Consider the following 15,834-nt stretch of genomic DNA (forward strand, 5'->3'; position numbering starts at 1 on the left):
ACCGCCCGAACGCCCCCCCGGGGGGCCGCCCCCCGCCCGCAGCGGGGCCGGCCCCGGGGGGGCCGCCGGCGCCAACGGCGTCCCCGATTTCCGCGGAAACCGTCCCGACCTTTTCCCCCCTCGCCGCAGGCTCGACAACGGCGCGACGCTGCGCGCGTTCCTCAGCAAGAAGCTCAACTGCAGCGCCATGCGCATCAGCAAGAAGTTCGCCGGCGACAAGTGCCTCGGCAAGCAGATCTACGTCCGCAAACGCGTCGAGGGCTCCGAATCGGACGCCGAAGCGGCCGTCCTCGCGGGCCTCGAGGCCGAGTTCCTCGCCGCCGCCGCGCGCGCCGCGGCGGGCGCCGGCGACAAGAAGCGCGGCGCCGACGACGCCGGCGGCGGCGGCAAGCGGCCGAGCCGCGCGCGCCGCGCGAAGCCCGAAACCGCCGCGGCGCCGGCGCCCGCGGACGCGTCCGACGCGCGCGCGCCGTCGCCGGCCCCGAGCGTCGAGACGGCCTCCGACGACTCGGCGCGCGCGTCGGGAGCGAGCAGCCCGAGCAAGCCCCTGTCCTTCAAGCGCCTCGGGTCGAGCGGCGCGCTGAGCCGCCTGCCCCAGAGCTTCCTCTCGGCGGGCAAGGAGGCGCGCGAGCTCGCGGAGGCGCACAGCCGCGCCAACGCCTTCACGACCTTCGACGACCTGCCCCGCGCCGAGATCATCCAGAGCCCGCCGGCGCAGCTCATGCTCGAGCTCGGGCCCGTCCCGCGCGCGCCCGCGCCGCACCCGACGATGGGCGCGTACGCGTTCTCCATCGCCCGGGGGACGAGCTCCCACAGCCTCCAGCGCCTCGGCGACCAGCACCGGCGGTGCGAATTGTCCGAGCGCGCCCTGGACGTCGCCAGCGCCGGGAGCGACGACGACGAGCTGAGCCTCGCGAGCGGCGGCTACGAGGAGGCGTACGGCGACCTCGACCCGTCGGACCTCGACGACGACGACGGCGCGTCCAACTTCTTCGACGAGCTGGAGGAGGAGCCGCGCCGGGCGGGCGTCACGCTGCGCCACGGCGACGTCCTCGTGCCCTGCGCCGCCGCGTCGTGAAGTACGCGCGAGCAACGGTCTGTGCCCAAGCCCCGCCTCGAAACTACCCCCGGGAAAACCCCCGCGGCCTCCGAACACTTCGGACCCCCGCCGGACCCCGGGGCGCGTCCCCTCCATGGGACGCCCCTCGAGCCCCCCCCCCCCGGGCCTGTTAAAATCTCCCCCGGGTGCCTAGAGCGCGAAGGACCCGTCGAAGCGCGGGAGGCCGTCGACGAGCGCGATTTCGACGGCGCGCGACACCGGGAGGAGCTTGCAGAGCGCGGCGTCGGCCGTCGCCAGGAGCGGCGCGGACGTCGCGACGGCGCCGTCTGCCGCGGCCACGTCGAGGGCCGCCGCCTGCCAGCCGAGGCCCGTGGCGACGGTCCGGTCCGAAAAGGCGCCGAACGGTACGCCCGTCGCGTCCTAGCGGTCGAGCGCGCGCGTGCCCTCCAGGAGCGCTCGCGCGGCGGCGAGGGCCGCGGCGTTCGCCGCGGCGCAGGCCGGCGGCGCCGCGGCGGCCGACTCGTTGAAGTGCGCGAGGAGGAACGCCTCGGGGAGGGCCTTGCAGTCGACGCTGCTCGGGGCGACGCGCGCGAGCGACGAGTCCGCCGGGTTCGGCGGCGCCGCGGCGCGCGAGACGACGCGCACGGCGGCGCCCGCGATTGCGGGGTTCGCGAGGTCGAAGCCCGCGAGTGACGCCGCGTCGTCCTCGTCGACGGCGAACGCCGCGGAGACGTTCGCCGCGAGCGACCGCTGCCACGCCGCGCACCGGCCCGCGTCGTCCGCGGCCCGGAAGGGCGCGAGCGTCGCGTTGAGCTCGTCGACGGCGACGGCGAGGGCGACGAGCGCGTCGGGCCGCGCGGCGGCGCCGAAGGCCTGGAACGCGAGGAACGCGGCGACGATCTCGCCGATCGCCGCGTGCGCGGCGCCCTCGGTCACCGCGGGCCGGAGGTCCTTGACGCCGAAGGACGTGACGTTGACGCCCGACGCGAACTGGGAGTGGGACACGCCGAGCGCGAGGCCCACGGGCTTGTCGAATTTGGCCCCTTCCCCGCCGGCGGCCGCGGCGGCCTCGAGCGACGCGAGCTCGCGCGCGAGGCGCGTGACGCGCGTCAGCCCGTCGAGCTCGCCGCCGAGCGTGAGCACGGGCTTCGGGAACGACGCGACGTCGTAGCCGTAGACCGTCGAGAGGTAGGAGCCCAGGAGCACGAGCCCCGCGTAGGACGAGCCGTGGACGAGGGCCTGGGAGAAGATGCCCCCGAGCGAGTGCCCCGCGACGAAGACGTCCTCCGGCGCGCAGCCGTCAAACGTCGCCGCATAGGCCTCTTCGACCTTGGCCGGGAGCGCCGCCGGGTTCGGCGTGTCCAGGGGGAAGGCCGGGATGGCCACCCAGAGGCTCAGGTTGTTCGCCGCAGCGAAGCGCTGGATGGCCCGGCCCAGCGGCGCGTACTTGGCGTTGGCGATGGACGCGCCGCCGACGATGACGAGCGTCTTGTTCACGCCGCCGCCAAAGTCCGGCGCCTGGACGATGAGCGCGCCGGCGGCCGCGCCGCGGACCAGGCACGCGGCAGCCCACCAGGCCAGGAGGGACGTCCGCATCGTGCGTCGGTGCAGACCGCGGCAGTTTCACTTCAAGATGATGGCGTAAAAATTAGGGGCTCCTGGGCGCACGCCCCCGCGCTCACTGGGAGATGACGGAGAGGTCGGTGATCTTGCCGTAGAAGTCGCGCTCCTTGGCCTCCTGGGCCTTGATGGACGCGTTCACGAGCGCCGCGGTGCGGCGGATCTTCGGGTTCTTGCCGCCGAGGGCCAGCGCGGCCCGGAGGTCCGCCTTGGCGCCGAGGAGGTCGCCGAGGGCGACCTTGACCTTGGCGCGCTTGACCCAGGGCCGCGCGTCCGGCTCGTCGTCGACGACGAAGTCCTCCGCGAGCTGGAGCGCGAAGTCGCAGTCGCGGAGCGCGTCGCGGACGAAGTCGCGCTGGGACCGCTCCCACTCGTTCTCGTCGCGCGCCTCCCAGCCCCGGGCGCGGTGGAGCGGCTGGAGCCGCGTGAGCCGGTTCTCCGCGCGGTTCAGGTAGAGCGAGATCTTGAGGCCGCGGTCCACGGGCATGCCGTCGTGGAACATCTCGACGGCCTCCGTGTAGAGCTCCTCGGCGGAGATGGCCTCGTCGAAGGGGAAGCGGTTGTCCGGGTCCAGCGACGCCGCGTACGCGAGGTTGCCCTCCGCCTTGCGCGCGAGGCAGAACTCCTGGATCGTCGTCGACGACACCTGGGGGTTCGGCGGGCTGCCCTTGTAGGCGCGCCAGGCGCGCTTCTGGAACGGCGGGCTCAGGTCGTCCGTGAAGCACGCGTACAGGATGTGCGCGCGGTCGTCGACGTTCTCGACGACGGCCCAGCCCCGGGACCCGCCGTTGATCTTCTCGCGGCGCAGCATGATCTTCTTGTGGAGCGCGTGGACGTAGACGGGCGCGTCGTTCCACTCGTCGTAGACGTTGAAGGCCTCGCACCACTCGTCGGGCCGCGTGTCGTCGCCGAGGCGGTCGCGGCCGCGGCAGCAGACGAGGCGGCAGTACTCGCCGTTCGCGCGCTTGTCGCCGGCGCCGAAGACGTGGAGCTGGTGCATGACCTGCTCCGGGTCGCGCGACGCGTCGTCCCAGTCCGGGTCCCACTTGGACTTTAAACACGCGCACGCCTCCCGCTTCCGCTCCAGAGCTTCCAAAATCGCGGGCTCGAACTTGAGGTCGCGCGCGTTCTCGAGGACCATGGCGATCTGGTCCGGGTTCACGCAGAAGCCCTGGCCGCCGTAGGAGATGTCGCTGTCGTCGCCGCGGATCGCGAGGCAGTGCGCGAGCGTCTCCCCTCTTTTCCGCACGCGCGCGGCGCGCTCGCGGCCGACGTCGACGTCCTTGTGGCCCGCGAGCATGTCGGCGACGGCGCGCACCTCCTTGATGTCCGTGCACTTCTCGCACTCCTCGCAGCAGAGCACGAAGGTGTGGTACTTGATGCGCGCCTCGGCGCGCGTCACGAGCTCGTGGCCCTCGATCGACGGCTGCGACAGCGCGGCCTTCTTGCCCTTGTCCGCGTAGATCTTCAGCTTGACCTTGTTGTCCGTGCGGAGGGCCGACGCGAGGCGCACCCACGTGGCCCGGTAGTGGGGCGGCGCGCGGAGCGCGAAGCAGTCCAGATCGTCCGGGAGCCGCAGCTTGGTTTTGAGCGCGAAGCCCGCGACGGGCGCGACCGTCGTCGCCCAGGTCGCGTCGCCGTCGTCGACGGGCGCGGCGGCGACGATGGGCTCGCCGTCGCCGTCGAAGGCGACGGCCGCGGGCGGCGCGGCCCGCGCGAGGGGCCGGCCGTCGCCGTCGACGGCGCCCTCGAGGCCGAACGTGGAAACGACCTGGACCCGCCCGTGGCGCGCCACGGACCCGACGGCGGCGCTCGCCTCGTCCTTGGCGGCGAAGATCGTCGCGCTCGAGGCTTTGACGAAGACCGTGCCGGACGGCCACGCGCGGACGCCGAGCGCCTGCGCGGCGCGCGTCGCGGGCACGCCCTCGAACTCCTTGCGCACCGCCGCCGAGAGCACGGCGCCGATGGACGCGACGCCGCCGGCCGGGCCCTCGTCCTCGCTCGACTCCGAGCCGCCGTCGTCGCCGAAGTCCACGTCGGGCACGTCGCCGGCGTCCCCGGCGGCGGCGGCCTCGTCGGCGGGCGCGGCGGCGCCGCCGCCGTCGCTCTCGTCGTCGTCGTCGTCGTCGTCGAGGAACGCGATCTCCACGGAGTCGTCGTCGGCGTCCTCGACGTCGACGGCCGCTGCCGGCGTCTCGCTTTCCATAGACGACTTCTCCATTGCCACAGAGCCACAAAAACTCGCCGGCTCGCCAGCGCCGCGCCGCGCCCTATCTAGCTTAGTAAAGTCCGAGGCTGAGCTAGCGCTGCCGCCGCGACTTCCGCCGCGGTCGCCCCGGGCCGGTCGCGTCCGGCGGTTCTCACGGGCGAGGAGTGGGCGCCCCCGCGCCCCTAGGCCATCTCGGCGGGCATGTCCTTCGTCGGGTGCGCGACGGCGGGCTCCGGGGGCGGCGCCGGGTGGCGCCGCACCATGGCGGCGACCACGAGGCCGATGACCGCGAGCGACGCGGCGCCGACGGCGACGATGAGGATCGTCGCCGAGGACCACGGCGGCCCGTCGTCGTCGTCGTCGCCGCCGCCGGCGTCCCCGAGCGCCTCGAGGACGCCGCAGGCGACGCGCGCGCCGGCGGCGTCGTGGACGACGACGGCGCGGCCGGCGATGGGCAGGTCGAAGTCGACGAACGCCGCGACGGTCCCGGAGACCGCGCCGTCGGCGTCGGTCTCGTACTTCGTGTCGAACCAGGGGTCCACGGCGCCCGCGGTGTGCGCGTAGTAGTGGCCGCCGACGGCGGCCGCGTCGGCGCACGTCGTGCCCGCGTGTATGTGGAAGCCGCCGCTGGCGGACGCCTCGAGGCCCGCGAAGCCGTCGACGAACTCGCCGAGCACCTTGACGGTCGGCGCCGCGGACGCGAGGACGCCGCAGCCCACGCGCGTGCCGTCGGCGGCGTGGACGACCACCGCGCGGCCCGCGACGGGGTAGGCGCCGTTCAGGGTGAAGTCGTCGAGCGACAGGGACGTCGTAGACGAGCCGACGGAGTCGCTCTCGTAGTTCGTCGTCCACGGATCGTCGGCCATGCCCTCGAAGTAGTGGCCGCCGACGGCGTCGGCGCTCGCGCAGGTCGTGCCGCTGTGGATGTGGAAGCCGCCGGCCACGGACGCCTCGAGGCCCGCGAGCGCGCCCCACATCTGGATGCCGCCGTCCGTCTCGGAGACGACGACGGACCCCGTCACCGCGACGTCGCCGGCGTAGCCCGGGTACGCGCCGATGGACGCGGTCTGGCGGTCCGCGGCGGCGGGGTACCGCTGCACCGTGAAGGTGACGGCGCCGGAGACGTCGAGGGGGCCGTCGTAGCCGGGATAGGGACCCATCGCCGCCTCGTAGGCCGTCTCGCTGGGCACGGTCGGCGCGGCCGTGCGCGTCGTCGGCGCCGCCGTCGTCGGCGCGGCCGTGGGCGCGGCGTTCGGCGCGGGCGACGCGGGCGTCGGCGCCGATGTGCTGGGCGCGGGCGTCGGCAGGCCCCGGCCGAGCACGCCGCACGCGACCCGCGTGCCGTCCGCCGCGTGGACGACGACCGCGCGGCCCAGCGTCTCGAGGCCGAACGCGAACTCGAAGGCCGCGCCCTCGTTGTCGCAGTCCGGACCGCACGAACTCGACGTCGTCCACTCGACGACGGTCCAGGGGTCGTCGCGCACGTAGTCGCCCTCGTAGTAGTGGCCGCCGACGGGGTCGCCGGCCGCCGTGACGTTCGCGCAGCTCGTGCCCGCGTGGACGTGGAACCCGCCCGTCGCGCCCGCCTCGAGGTTCGAGAGGCGGCCGTCGACGCGGACGTAGCAGCCGCGGCCGTCGACGTAGCGCGACGACACGCCGGAGTTTTCGTAGAGCTTCTGGTCGACGACGACGTAGCCCTGGACGTCGACGTCGCCGGCGTAGCCTACGGAATTGTCTTCGGGCCGAAACGAAGCGCGCGGACGGACGTACCGGGATACGGCGCCAGCTCCGCGAAGTACGTGCCGACCCAGCCGGGGTTCAGCGCCGTCGGCGCGCGCGTCGGCGTCGGGTCTCCGAGCGCCGTCGGCGCGGGCGTCGGCAGCGGGCTCGGCGCGGCCGTCGGCGACAGCTCCGAGAGGACGCCGCAGCCCACGCGCGCGCCGCCCTCGTCGTGGACGACGAACGCGCGGCCCTCGACGGGGGAGTCGCCGCTCAGCGTGAAGCCGCCGGCGACGTCGAAGGTCGCGGCGCCGGCGGTCGTCGAGTCGTAGGCGTCGTAGGTCGTCGTCCACGGATCGTCGGCCATGCCCTCGAAGTAGTGGCCGCCGACGTCGTCGGCGCTCGCGCAGGTCGTGCCGGAGTGGATGTGCGCGCCGCCCGCGGCGGGACCGAGGGGCCCGTCGGCGATGGCGACGGACACGGCGATGTCGCCGCCGGCCTGAGCGACCATGACGTGGCCCGAGATGTCGGCGAGGAGGCCGCAGGCGATCCGCGTGCCGTCCTCGGCGTGGACGACGACGGCGCGGCCCGCGACGGGGTAGGCGCCGGAGATCGTGAAGTTGTCGAGCGCGAGGGACACGGACGCGTCCCCCGAGGCGTCGCTGTCGTAGTTCGTCGTCCACGGATCGTCGGCCATGCCCTCGAAGTAGTGGCCCCCGACGTCGTCGGCGCTCGCGCAGGTCGTGCCGGAGTGGATGTGGAAGCCGCCCGTCGCCGAGGCCTCGAGCCCGCCGAGCGTGCCCGTGAGCTCGATTCCCGCGTCCGTCTGCATGACCATCACGGACCCCGCCACGGCGAGGTCGCCGTCGTAGCCCGGGTAGGGCCCCAGCGTCGCGCTCTGCATCATCGCGTAGCCCGGATACGGCCCGATTGAGGCGTAGACCGCGTCCTCCAGGACGCCGCAGCCGATGCGCGTGCCGTCGGCGGCGTGGATGACCACCGCGCGGCCCGCGACGGGGTAGGCGCCGTCGAGGGTGAAGTCGTCGAGCGAGAGGCTCGTCTGCGACACGCCCACGGAATCGCTCTCGTAGTTCGTCGTCCACGGATCGTCGGCCATGCCCTCGAAGTAGTGACCGCCGACGTCGTCGGCGCTCGCGCAGGTCGTGCCGCTGTGGATGTGGTAGCCGCCGGTGACGGACGCCTCGAGGCCCGTCAGCGTACCCGTCATCTCGATGCCGCCGTCCGTCTCGGAGACGACGACGACGCCCGAGACTGCGAGGTCGCCGGCGTAACCCGGATAGGCGCCGATGGAAGCGACCTGGCGGTCCGCGGCGGCGGCTGCGACCAGCACGAGCGTTCTCCACCAAGCAGCCATGACTCCGAGGAAATGGATGGCTGGGCTGCCCACACTTCAAGGAGAACGCGCGCTTGCAGTTTTTTAATAAACTACTCTGCCCGTGACAGCCCGTCTCAGAGATGGCATGCATGGAGCGTGGAAACACCGGTCGGTGCCGCTGCTCGTGTACACGCACCCTGGAGGAGAATGTGCGGCGTGCGTCTCTCCCGCGATCATGATGCCGCGGCGGGCCCGGTTCCAAGCGAACGCGACGTCGAATGCGACGGGACGGGGATCACCGACGGGCTTTTTTTTACTCCTAGGCTAGATCTCGGAGTGCTGGATGAACGGGTTCGCGATCTCCTCCATGCCGTCGACGGGCGACACGAGGCTCACCTGCGGCGCGGCGCGGCGTCGCGGCCGCGGCCGCGGGGTGGGGGGGGGGGGGGCGCGGGCGCGCGCACCTGGAGCCCTCGGCAGACGACGAGGCCGAGCTTCCGCGTCTTGTCCGTGAGGCGGTACGGGTCGTCGGGGTCTGCGGGGGGAGGGAGCGCCGTCGGCGCGCCGTCGGAGGCCGGCGCGGGCGCGGGCGCCGCCGCCGGAAGCGACGAAAATAAAAACGGGCGCGGGCGGACGCGCCGTGCATGGACTCGACGCAGTTGTCGAGGACGATGTTCACGAGCTGGTCGAAGCCCTTGAGGACGCCGCGCACTGCGGGCGCGCGCGTGGGGCGGCGGCGGCGGCGGCGCGGCGCGCGCGCATGCGCGCACCTTCGCGGCCGCCCTGGAATTTCACGCGGACTTCTTTATCGATGCATTTCTCGAGGTCGATGATCGACTTCGACGCCATGCTCGAGCACGGCGCGCGCGGTCGAGCTGCTCGGCGCGATGATCGCGATGGTGAAGTCGATGCCGATTTGTTTGACGTTGAGACAGGGACGTGATGCGGTGGATCATCGCCTGTTTGGCCGGCGCCTCGGCCCTCGTGGTCCGGCACCCGCCTCCGGCGCGCGTCGCCGCGGCGCGGTCGGCCCCGCTCGACGCGGAGCAGGAGTTTTTGACCAAGGTGTCCCTCGTCGAGGCGCTGCGGGGCGTCCTCGTCGACGGCGGCGACGTCGTCTCCTCCGGCGTCGTCGGCTCCGTCGCCGTGTCGTCGGAGGCGCTCGAGCTCTTCCTCGACGTGCCCAAGGGCCTCGGCGACGCCGACGCCGCGGCCTGCGTCCGGGAGGTCGAGGCGGCGGCGGCCGGCGTGAGGGACGCGCTCGTTTACGAGGGCGCGCTGTCCGACGCCTGCGCCGTCGTCGTCCGCACGGACGCGCCGCCGGAGGAGGACGAGGCGCCGGAGGACCTCGCGCCGCCGGCGAACCCGCTCGAGTCCGACGGCTACGACATGGGCGTCTCCGCGAACCGGCGGGGCGAGAGTTTGCGGCGGGTGAAGACCATACTGGCGGTGTCTTCCTGCAAGGGCGGCGTCGGCAAGTCGACGGTGGCCGTGAACGTCGCGCTCACGCTGGCGAAGCGGGGCCTCGACGTGGGCCTCGCCGACGCGGACGTCCACGGGCCCAGCGTCCACGTGCTCTGCGGCGAGCCGAAGGACGGCGCGGTGCGCCTGGCGCCGGAAATGGACGCGTACGGCCGCGAGCTTCTGGAGCCCTTCGAGGCCCACGGTCTGAAGCTCATGTCCTTCGGCTATTTGAACGACGCGCCGGCCTACATGCGCGGGTCGCGCGTGTCGGGCGTCGTGCAGCAGATCGTCGCGTCGGTCGCGTGGCGCGATTTGGACGTCTTGGTCGTCGACTGCCCGCCGGGCACGGGCGACGCGCAGCTGACGCTCTGCCAGGTGCTCGACATGGACGCGGCCGTCGTCGTGACGACGCCGAGCCGCCTCTCCTTCGCGGACGTCGTGAAAGGAGTGGCGCTCTTCGACGAGGTCGACGTGCCCGTCGTCGCCGTCGTGGAAAATCTGCGCGAGTTCGCGCTCCCCCGCGCGGACGCGGAGCGCGACGCGGCGGCTTTTGTGGAGGCCCAGGGTTTGGACGAAACCGTCGCGGGCCCGCTCGCGGAGCTGCTGCGGCGGCCGCGGGGGTTGTTCGGGGACCCGACGCAGCGGCGGAAGCTCGTGGACATGTGGGGCTTGGAGACGGTGCACGGCCTGCCGCTGCTCACGGAGGTCGCGCAGCGCGGCGACGCGGGGGAGCCCATCTGCGCGCCGGGCGTGGAGCCGTCGGCCGACGGCGCCGAGGCCGTGGGCCGCTTCGAGGCTTTGGTCGACGACGTGCTCGGAGAGCTCGCGTCGCTCGACGCGGCGGGCAAGCCGGCCGTCGAGTTCGACGGCGACCACTTCGTCGTCGACCACGCGGGCGCTCTGACGCGGCTCGCGCCCGCGGAGCTCTACGCGCGGTGCCGCTGCGCCAAGTGCGTCGACGAGCACACGGGCGCGTCGCGGAATCCGCCGCCGCCGCCGGCCGGCCTGCGGCCCATGACGCTCAAGCGCACGGGCAACTACGCGCTCGCCGTGGGCTGGTCCGACGGCCACCAGTCCCTCTTCCCCTACCGGTCCTTCGTCCCCACCTACCCCGGCTACGCCTGGCCGCCGGAGTAAGCGGTACGCCTTACTTCTTCCGCCGCCGCTCGCCCGCGCGGACCATGGTATCGTAGAACGCCTCGTACTCGAGCGCGGCCATGGCCGCGTCCAGGAACCACCTGCGCGCGCGGCTCCGGGACGCGCGCGCGGGCGCGTCCCCCGGGACGCGGCGGGGCGCGCCGCTCGTCGTCGGGGACGCCGCCGCGGCGGAACGCGTCTCGGCACTCGCGCGCGAACCGCTCCCGCGTGCCGCCGCAGACCTCGAGCACGCGCTCCGTCGCCTTCTCGAAGAGCCGGAGGTATTCCTCGTGGAGCTCCGTGAACTCGAAGGAGTGGCCCTCGGTCCGCGCGAGGGCGTCGTCGGCGAAGGCGCCCGAATGCTGCGCGACAAAATCGTCGAAGACGACCTCGAGGCCCTCGTCCTTGGAGCACATGAAGGCCTGGTCCTTGAAGTAGCGCGCGACCTCTGATAGTAACGACGCGTCGGCCTTGGCCTCGCCCTCCTTGGCCTCCATCGTTGCGAGAGCGCTCGGCGTTTCTTTTCAGGTTCAAGTTAAAGTTATTTTAGGGCGGCGGCGGCGCGTCCGCGGGCGCCGCGCGAGCGTCCGCCGCGGCCGCGGGCGCCGCGGCTTTGTCGGCGTCGGGCGCCTTCTCCTTCTTGCGCCGCTTCGGGAAGGCGAACGTCTTCTCCTTCTTGAGCGCCGCCTTTTCCTTCTCGCGCGCGCGGTCCTCCCCCGCGGCGTCCGCGTCCGCGGCGTCCGGCGCCTTCTTCTCGTCGGGCGACTTGGCGAGGGGCTTGAGCTTCGTCAGGGGCAGGGGGTTCCAGAACTTCTTCGGCTTGGGCTTGGCCGCCTCGGGCGGCGTCTCCGGCGCGTCCTTGCCCAGGAACGCCTCCGGGGGCGCGAAGAACGACGTCTTCTCCGCGCACTGCTCGTGGATCGCCGTCATCATGTGGCAGAAGTCGTAGGACGCGTCGTGGTAGCGCAGCCCGATGCGCTCCATGCCCGTGCCCTCGACGCGGCCGGACTCGAGCAGCTTCCGGAGCTCGACGCCCGCGGTGACCTTCGCCCGGAGCAGCGCCTCGCGGTAGGGCCGCCGGTCCTCGGGCAGCATGAAGGACCTGCGGCGGTTCGCGCGGACGTGGCGCGCCGCCCCCCCAAAAAAGTTGGAAGCGCCGGGCGCGACGGCGTGAGCGCCGCGACGGCGGCGGCCGTGTGCATGTCCTTCGTCACAGGGATCGCCGCCTCCTGCATGGCGCGCCGCGCGTTGACGCTGTCCATGCGGTTCCGGCTCGGCTCCCGCGACTCCGCGGGCCGCACGCGCGTGTGCCGACCGGCGGACGACGCGATGGACATGGTGGGGCAGGCGGGGCAGCGCTGATGCGAAGCGCTCCAACGAGAAGACGAAAGTGAAGACAACGATGCATATCAAGTTGAACCAGTGTCGGCGAAGCACCGAGCATGGTGCCGTTGGGGAGCCGGACGCGGAGGATCGCGTTGGGCCGCGCGTCCGCGGGGCACGTGGACCACGAACTCCCGGCCGCGGGGGCTCGTCGGCGGCGGCTCCGCGGGCCGCGGCGGCGGCGGCGGCGGCTCGACCCGCGGGCTCGCCGCGGGCGGCGGCGGCGGCCGCCGCGGCATGGCGACGGAGTGGCGCACGTCGTCGACGGCCGGCCGCCGCCGGTTGCCCCCGGCCGCGTCGGCCGCGTCGCCGCCGCCGAGCGCGACCTCGAAGCAGCCCCGGAGCGGCTTGTGGTCGGACGTGCAGACGTCGCCGGCCGCGTCGTACTCCGTCGGCGCGATCTCCGCCGCGTCCGACGCCGCGTAGAGGATGCGGTCCGTGTAGGACGGCAGGCGGCTGTTGAGGTAGAAGAAGCCCCGCTTCTTCGCGACCTTGAACGTCGGCGGGAAGCGGCACGGCGGCGACGCGAACGTCGCGAGCGAACCGCCGTCGTCGAGCTCGCGGCGGAGCTCGTCGACGCGCTGGAGCGCGGCGTAGTCGCCCGCGTCGACGCAGCGCTGCGCGGACTGGGGCGTGACGACGCCCACGGACAGGTCGAGCGCCGGGTTGCTCCGGTAGTTGAGGTCGCCGAAGACGAACAGCGACGCGGGCGACGGCATCGTCTCGGCGACGCGCTGCTCGGATGCGCGCGAGCGCCGCGTTGCGCTTCTCCGCCTTGCCCTCGTGGGCCGGGAGGTGCGCCGTCGTGAAGACGAAGCGCTCCTCGAAGCCGTCGCCCGACAGCAGCATGGACGCCGTGAGCGCGCCCTTGAAGATGCCGCCGGCCGTGAACGCGTCCTTGCAGACCTCGGACACGGCGAGCCCGCGTCGCGGCGCGCGTAGACCAGTAGACGCATGCCCATGCGCGTGTGGCCGATGGACGCCTCCGGGACGGCGGCGTGGCTCTCGAGGTGCGCCTCGAGGTGGCCGACGAGCGCCGTGAACGCGCGGCCCTTGGCCGCCTCCTGGAGGCCGACGACGACGAGATCCGCGAGCACGCGCCTTCCCCGGTCGTCGAGCACCGTGCCGTGGCGGAGCCAGGAGCCGAGCGTCGACACGTCCAAACCTTCCCCGTTCATGTTGAAGGACCCGACGAGCACGCGCACGCGGCGCCGCCGCCGGGGCGTCGTCGGGGACGACGCCGACGACGCGCGGGGCCGCGGCGTCGCGGGCTCGTCGCCGAAGAGCATGCGGCCCGTCGCGCCCGACAGCGGCCGCCGCGACGCGAAGGACTGGCGGCTCTGCTCGAGCTCGAGCTCCTCGATGGCGTCGTGCACGTCCTCGGACGACGGCCGTTTCGCCGGGTCGTCCTCGAGGCATCGCCAGGCGAGGTCCGCGGCCGTCCGCGCCGTGGGCGCCGCGGCGACCGCGGCGTCGAGGCGCGCCATCGTCGCGGCCGCGCCGGGCCCCGCGTGCGACACGAGGTCCTTCGCGCCGGCCCGGTCGCCGTCGATGGCCGGTAGGCCCGTGAGCACCTCGAGGAGCACGACGCCGAAGGCGAAGACGTCCGTCGACGGCGCGACGCGGCCCGTCCGCGCGAAGGCCGGGCAGATGTAGCCCCAGGAGCCCGTGAGCGACGTCGTGCCCACATGCGTCGCGCCCTTGGCGAGCTCGCGCACCAAACCAAAGTCCGCGAGCTTCGCGCCGCCGGCGCTGGTGAGCAGGATATTCGCGGTCTTGACGTCGCCGTGGATGAAGCACTTCTCGCCGTCGCCCTGCGTGTGCAGGTAGTAGAGGCCGCGGATCGCGTCGCGCACCGCGGCGACGCGGCCGCTCCAGTCGAGCGGGTTCCGCTTGTCGGCCAAGCGGTCCTCGAGCGTGCCGCCGTCGCAGAGCTCGTAGACCAAACAAAAGTCGCCCGCGCCGCGGCGGCCGTGGCCCAGCAGCCGCACGAGCGACGGGTCCCGGAGCTTGCCCAGCGCCCGGATCTCCGCCTCGAACTCCCGCAGCCCCTGGAGCGACTGCGCGTGCACGCGCTTGATGGCGACGTCGCCGCCGCGGAGCGCGCCGCGGAAGACGTCGCCGAAGCCGCCGCCGCCGAGCCGCCGCGCCGCGGCCCACTGGTCCGTCGCGGCCGCGAGCTCGTCGACGGCGTACTCGACGACGCCGCCGCGCGCCGCGGAGCTCGGCTGCCGCGGCGGCAGCGTCCGCGACGCCGGCCGCTTCGGCGTCGCCGCGCGCGGGCTCGCGCCGCTCCGCGAGAAGTCGTCGTCGGTCCACCCGAGGCCCTGGAGCGCGCGCGTCCGCTCGCGCGGCGCGATGCCCCGCTCGGCCTCGTACGACGCGACGAGGTCGCGCTCCGCGGCCTCGACGGTGCCGTCCGCGAGCACGAGGCTCAGCAGTTCGCCGTAGGCCGGCGACCGCCGGAACTCGTCGGGCGTCCACCCGAAGAGCGAGAGCGCGCGCTCCCGGTCCGCGGCGCCGAGCCCGCGGCGCTTCTCGAAATCCTCGACGACGCCCAGCTCCTGGAAGTGGACGAGGCCGTCCGCGAGCACCTTGCGCAGCAGCGCCTCGTACTCGCCCGCGGGCCCGGCGACGCTCTTCGCCTCGTCGATGGGCGGCATCGCCGCCGGCTTCTCGCGCCGCGGCGGCGGCGGCGGCTTCCAGCCCGGCGGCCGCGCGGCCCGCTTCGTCGACGAGAAGACGACGTCGCTCATGGACGACCGGGGCTCGACGGCCGCGGCGTCGAGCGGCGGCGCGGCGGCGGCGGGCGGCGCGGCGGCGGCTGCGGCGTCGAGCGGCGCGGCCGCGGCCGCGGCGGCGGGCGGCGCGGCGGCGGCCGCGGCGGACCGCCGCCGCGCCGCCGCGGCGGCCGCGACGGCGAGCGGCGCGGCGGCGGCGGCCGCGCGCGCCTCGACCCGGTCGACGAGCGCGACGTCGTCGATGCGGCGGAGCGGCGGAGAGTCGACGGCGAGCGCCGCCGGCGCGACGTCGGCGGACGGCGCCGGCGACGCCGGCGCGCCCGAGCCGCGGCGCACGGAGCGGAGCTTGCCCGTGCGGAGGTTGCGCTGGGCCATCCGCGCGAGGTCGACGGCGTAGTCGCGGGGGTCCGGGTCGCCGGACCGGAACTCGACGACGCCGCGCGATCCGTCGCGGGCCCGCGCGGCGTCGAGCGCGGCCGCGGCCGCCGCGTCGTAGCGGCGCCGGCCGCCGAAGTCGTCCTCGACCTCCCGGCCGCCGCCGCCGCCGGTCGCGCCGTCGTCGGCGAGCGCGAGCGCCGCGAGCGCGCTCCGGTCGACGTCCTTTAAACGGGAAACGTCCGGGTCGAGCGGCGGCCCGAGGTAGGCGCCGGGCACGCAGCCGCGCAACCCGGTCTCGTCGACGACCTCGGACCAGCCCTGGCCGACGTCGCGGAATTCCGCGACGACGGCGCCGACGCGGAGGCCCAGCTGCCAGGGCTCGCGCGCGTCGAAGGCGTAGGCCGCGGCCCTCGCGTCGCAGCGCGCGACGCAGGCCTCCGGCACCGCGCCGACGGCGGAGTTGTCGACGCGCCGCACCTCGACCCAGCCCTCGCTGAGCGGCCGCAGGCGCACGACGGCGTCGTCGACGGCGCAGCTCAGCTGCCAGGTCGCGGCGCTGTCGTGGGCGCGCACGACGCGCAGGTAGTCCTCCATGCGGTCGGCCGGTAGCCGGCGCCGACGCGGTCGGCGCGGTCGGCGGTTCCGCGCGCCGCGCCGGAGCTCGCACTGCCGCGACGCCGCGTCGGTGCGCGCGGTCCGCGCCGGAGCCGGGCCAGTCCCCAGCTTTTTCCTGTGGCAACAGACGGCATCTGAAAGTCGTTGAACCAACAGAGCCCGGGATCCTCAG

At 74.1% G+C, this 15,834-nt stretch overlaps 5 protein-coding genes across 5 annotated transcripts; 1 reads left to right on the forward strand and 4 right to left on the reverse strand.

Moving 5' to 3' along the window:
- Positions 1 to 1,480: 1,480 nt before the first annotated feature.
- AURANDRAFT_67549 (hypothetical protein) lies at positions 1,481 to 7,983 on the reverse strand (the record flags this gene model as incomplete). The annotated part of the gene is made up of 4 exons (XM_009043058.1): positions 1,481 to 2,578; positions 2,754 to 4,847; positions 5,150 to 6,612; positions 6,660 to 7,983. The coding sequence occupies 4 exons, from the start codon at positions 7,981 to 7,983 to the stop codon at positions 1,481 to 1,483; spliced, it is 5,979 nt and encodes a 1,992-aa protein (XP_009041306.1).
- Positions 7,984 to 8,268: 285 nt separating this feature from the next.
- AURANDRAFT_33181 (hypothetical protein) lies at positions 8,269 to 8,793 on the reverse strand (the record flags this gene model as incomplete). The annotated part of the gene is made up of 4 exons (XM_009043057.1): positions 8,269 to 8,340; positions 8,409 to 8,479; positions 8,566 to 8,655; positions 8,715 to 8,793. 4 exons carry the CDS (start codon positions 8,791 to 8,793, stop codon positions 8,269 to 8,271), a joined length of 312 nt encoding a protein of 103 aa, XP_009041305.1.
- A 540-nt stretch (positions 8,794 to 9,333) lies between these two features.
- Positions 9,334 to 9,930, forward strand: AURANDRAFT_33254 (hypothetical protein; the record flags this gene model as incomplete). Its single annotated transcript, XM_009043021.1, has 1 exon — positions 9,334 to 9,930. A coding segment is annotated over one exon (597 nt), but the record flags the coding sequence as incomplete, so codon positions are not given.
- A 2,306-nt stretch (positions 9,931 to 12,236) lies between these two features.
- Positions 12,237 to 12,503, reverse strand: AURANDRAFT_16352 (hypothetical protein; the record flags this gene model as incomplete). Its single annotated transcript, XM_009043056.1, has 1 exon — positions 12,237 to 12,503. A coding segment is annotated over one exon (267 nt), but the record flags the coding sequence as incomplete, so codon positions are not given.
- Positions 12,504 to 13,280: 777 nt separating this feature from the next.
- AURANDRAFT_3714 (hypothetical protein) lies at positions 13,281 to 14,135 on the reverse strand (the record flags this gene model as incomplete). Its single annotated transcript, XM_009043003.1, has 1 exon — positions 13,281 to 14,135. A coding segment is annotated over one exon (855 nt), but the record flags the coding sequence as incomplete, so codon positions are not given.
- Between the last annotated feature and the right edge of the window lie 1,699 nt (positions 14,136 to 15,834).

The sequence above is a fragment of the Aureococcus anophagefferens genome (assembly GCF_000186865.1).
Source record: "Aureococcus anophagefferens unplaced genomic scaffold AURANscaffold_41, whole genome shotgun sequence".
In the NCBI taxonomy this organism is placed as follows: Eukaryota; class Pelagophyceae; order Pelagomonadales; family Pelagomonadaceae; genus Aureococcus; species Aureococcus anophagefferens.